The following is a 3,670-nucleotide window of genomic DNA, read 5'->3' as shown; positions in this document are numbered from 1 at the left end:
CAGGTACCCCCTTTGTTGTTGTATGGCAAGAAATTCACCTTACACTTGCTCCGAGGCATCTCATAAAGACTTGTTTGCTTATCGGAAATTAAGATTCACATGTAAAAACATTCAACTGGATATATCGATTACACATATTACGAGATTTCTTCTTTTCTCATTGCTTTGGAGCTGTGATTTGCTTAGGAAGTTGCCAACTAATATCAACGGTGCAGGTATCTTTGACCTTTCCACTTGGGTTTCTTTATTTTAATTAAGAGTGCAGCTATTCCGCAGCATGAAAGTGTCTACTCTGTGTTTTGCCTAATACAATTTTTATTTTTTTTTATTTTTTTATTTCAAATATTTTTTAAACATATTTAAATATTTTTAAAAAATAAAAAATATCAATCCATTAATAATCAATTTCTTAACTATTAAGAAAAAAAATTAAAAATAAAATAAAATACATAAATGATCAAAATGAGAGGATAAAATAAAGAGACATATTAATATTATTTTTTAATTAAATATAATAAAATAATACTCTTTATTTTAAATCTTACTATTTTTAATTATATATATTGATATGACATGTTTTAACTATCTGTCTATTCATTAAATACTAAAAGATAATGATAGGCTTATTAAAATAAATAATAGATAAGTAGTAGAGTAGTAACCTTATAATTATTTAATATTAAATACATAAAAGTATATTTAAAAGAAATAAAGAAAAGTATGTGCTACGTGTCAAAAGATAAGCTTACTAGTAAAAAAAAAAGTCTACCACCGGCTTAGAAGGGGCAGTTGGGCAATCATCTCAACTCAACATCCGGGCCTAAAATTGACACATTCGAAATCTTCCCACGTAATCTAGAATGGCAGCTGTGATGATACCATGGCTGCTGCACTTTGATATCAATGTCCATCCAACATACAGAGACTATAGACCATATTACTTGCAATCACACATGTTTACAAGTTTGAAAATGCAAATTATTTAGGTTTGTCATGAGACTCCAATATGCATAAATCGGGGAAAATGAGAGATTCTGTATAAAATTTAGTTGTTTCTTTCGTATTTCTGGGGGCCCTGCATGGAAACTTGGGTGGAATTTAAGTGGATATTCCGTGGTGATTATGGGACATTCACAAAGTGGGTGAGAATGTAAAAACTCAAAAGTTCTTCATCTTGTAATGACGGATATGTAACCAAACGCTGCATTTACTTGATATTTAAGTACTGAACTAAGAAACCGTGCGAAGAGGAGAGACGTGCATGCAAAATATAGCCATGTTTTCGAAGCTTGGAATATTGTTGTCTCTGCTGGTAGGCTTCGTAGCTTCAGAAGATATCAGCTTCACCTTCAATGGATTTAGATCGGCGAATCTAAGCCTAGACGGCATGGCTGAAATCACAGCTAATGGCCTTTTGAAGCTCACCAATGACACCAAACAGCAGAAGGGTCATGCTTTCTATCCTAATCCAATAAGCTTCAAGAATTCCTCAAATGGTAACTCTTCTACCTTCTCTACGACTTTTGTGTTCTCCATCATTTCCCAATATCACACTTTGAGCGGTCATGGGATTGCTTTCGTGATTGCTCCAACTAAAGGGATCCCAGGAGCACTTCCAAGCCAGTACCTTGGCCTTTTCAATGAGACCAACAATGGTAATTCCGCCAATCATGTGGTTGCCATAGAACTCGATACAATCCAGAGCAGCGAGTTTGCTGACATAAACGACAATCATGTTGGGATTGATATAAATGGGTTGAAGTCCGAAAAATCTGCTCCTGCAGGATACTTTGCTGATATTAATGGTGGGTTTAAGAACATGAGCCTTATTAGAGGCCACCAAATGCAAGTTTGGGTGGATTATGATGGTGTGGAGAAGCAAATCAATGTCACTTTAGCTCCTATCAGTGTCGATAAACCCAAAATCCCGCTGTTGTCTTTGTCTCGTGATCTTTCACCTATCATTAACGACAATATGTATGTTGGCTTCACTTCCTCGAGTGGCTCTGTTCTATCAAACCATTATGTTTTGGGTTGGAGTTTTAGGATGAATGGCCAGGCTCCAGCACTTGTCCTCTCTCAACTTCCCAAGCTGCCTCGGATTGGAGGTAAAAAGAGATCTAAACTTCTGACAATTGGGTTACCTATGATGATTGTTAGTTTAGTCTCGGTGGCAATTTCAGCTGCAGTTTTTGTCGTAAAAAGGAAGAGGAAGTTTGCAGAATTGGTAGAAGACTGGGAGCTTGACTATGGGCCTCACAGATTCAAATACAAAGATCTTTATATTGCCACAAAAGGATTCGAGGATAAAGAACTATTGGGCGTTGGTGGATTTGGTAGGGTTTATAGAGGTGTATTACCTACCTCTAAAATTGAGATTGCAGTGAAGAAAATCTCCCATGAATCAAGACAGGGAATGAGAGAATTTGTTGCAGAAATTGTAAGTATAGGTCGACTTCGCCACAGGAATATAGTTTCACTCTTGGGCTATTGCCGGCGCAAGGGAGAGCTGCTTTTGGTGTATGACTACATGCCCAATGGAAGCCTAGACAAATACCTATTCGATCAACCCATGATCACACTCAATTGGGACCAGAGATTTCGAGTAATTAAAGGCGTGGCATCGGGTCTGCTATATCTACACGAAGAATGGGAGCAAGTTGTAGTGCATAGAGATGTCAAGGCCAGCAATGTCTTGCTAGATGGTGCAATGAATAGTAGATTAGGAGACTTTGGTCTTGCAAGATTGTATGATCACGGAACTGATCCTAAAACTACCCATGTGGTAGGAACTCTTGGGTATCTTGCCCCAGAGCATACTCGAAGCGGCAAGGCCACAACAAGCACAGACGTGTTTGCTTTTGGGGCCTTTTTGCTTGAGGTTGCTTGTGGAAGAAGACCAATAGATCAACGAGCCGACGATGCCGTTTTGGTCGATTGGGTTTTTTCTTTTTGGAATCGAGGGGAAATTCTTGAGGCAAGGGATCCAAATCTAGGTGCAGATTATGTGGTAAAGGAACTGGAGTTGGTATTGAAACTTGGGTTGCTGTGTTCTCATTCAGAGCCTGCAGCTCGGCCAAGCATGCGCCATGTTGTGCAATACTTGGAGGGTGATATTCCTCTTCCAGAGTCGCCATCGCTTGGTCTATGTGCCAGCGGCTTGAAATTTGCGCACAAGGTAGGTTTCACTGATTGCGCTATGTCCTATCCGTCTTCTATGAGCAAGGAGTTTACGCATCCCTCTTCTGTTGCAGACTCGCTTCTCTCGGGGGCTCGCTGATTCAAATTCACTTTTGTTTTGGGTATGTGAGCTGCCGCAACTTTTTGAAATCTGTTGTAAATCGTTGTCGTGAAAAGCGAATACAGAGCTAAATATCAACACAGTTCCTGTTGTTTATCTTTGGACAGATTATCTCCTCTGTTCAACTTTTAAAGTGGTTTTAGATTGTTAAATCAAATTCATTTCAAATCAATTATTGTAGAAATGTATTAATTTTTAAATTTTTCGTAAAAAAAAATTAAACTCATTTCAACGTATTTCATACATTTTAATCTAAAATATTATATTTATTTCAATTTTAAAAAATTAAACTCATCTCAATGAGAGTTATAAAATATTATTATTCACAAATCAACTCGCAACCTTATATTTCTCTTCAAATCGTTTTTA

At 37.4% G+C, this 3,670-nt stretch overlaps 1 protein-coding gene across 1 annotated transcript; it reads left to right on the top strand.

Moving 5' to 3' along the window:
• Positions 1-1,028: 1,028 nt before the first annotated feature.
• On the top strand, positions 1,029-3,334 carry LOC108979930 (L-type lectin-domain containing receptor kinase IV.1-like). Its single transcript, XM_018950727.2, has one exon. The coding sequence runs from the start codon at positions 1,262-1,264 to the stop codon at positions 3,278-3,280; it is 2,019 nt and encodes a 672-aa protein (XP_018806272.1). The 5' UTR covers positions 1,029-1,261; the 3' UTR covers positions 3,281-3,334.
• Positions 3,335-3,670: the final 336 nt, after the last annotated feature.

This window comes from Juglans regia, chromosome 3 (genome assembly GCF_001411555.2).
Source record: "Juglans regia cultivar Chandler chromosome 3, Walnut 2.0, whole genome shotgun sequence".
Classification (NCBI taxonomy): domain Eukaryota; kingdom Viridiplantae; phylum Streptophyta; class Magnoliopsida; order Fagales; family Juglandaceae; genus Juglans; species Juglans regia.
The sequence above is the reverse complement of the archived record's forward strand: the minus strand, read 5'-3'. Positions and strand labels throughout refer to the sequence as shown.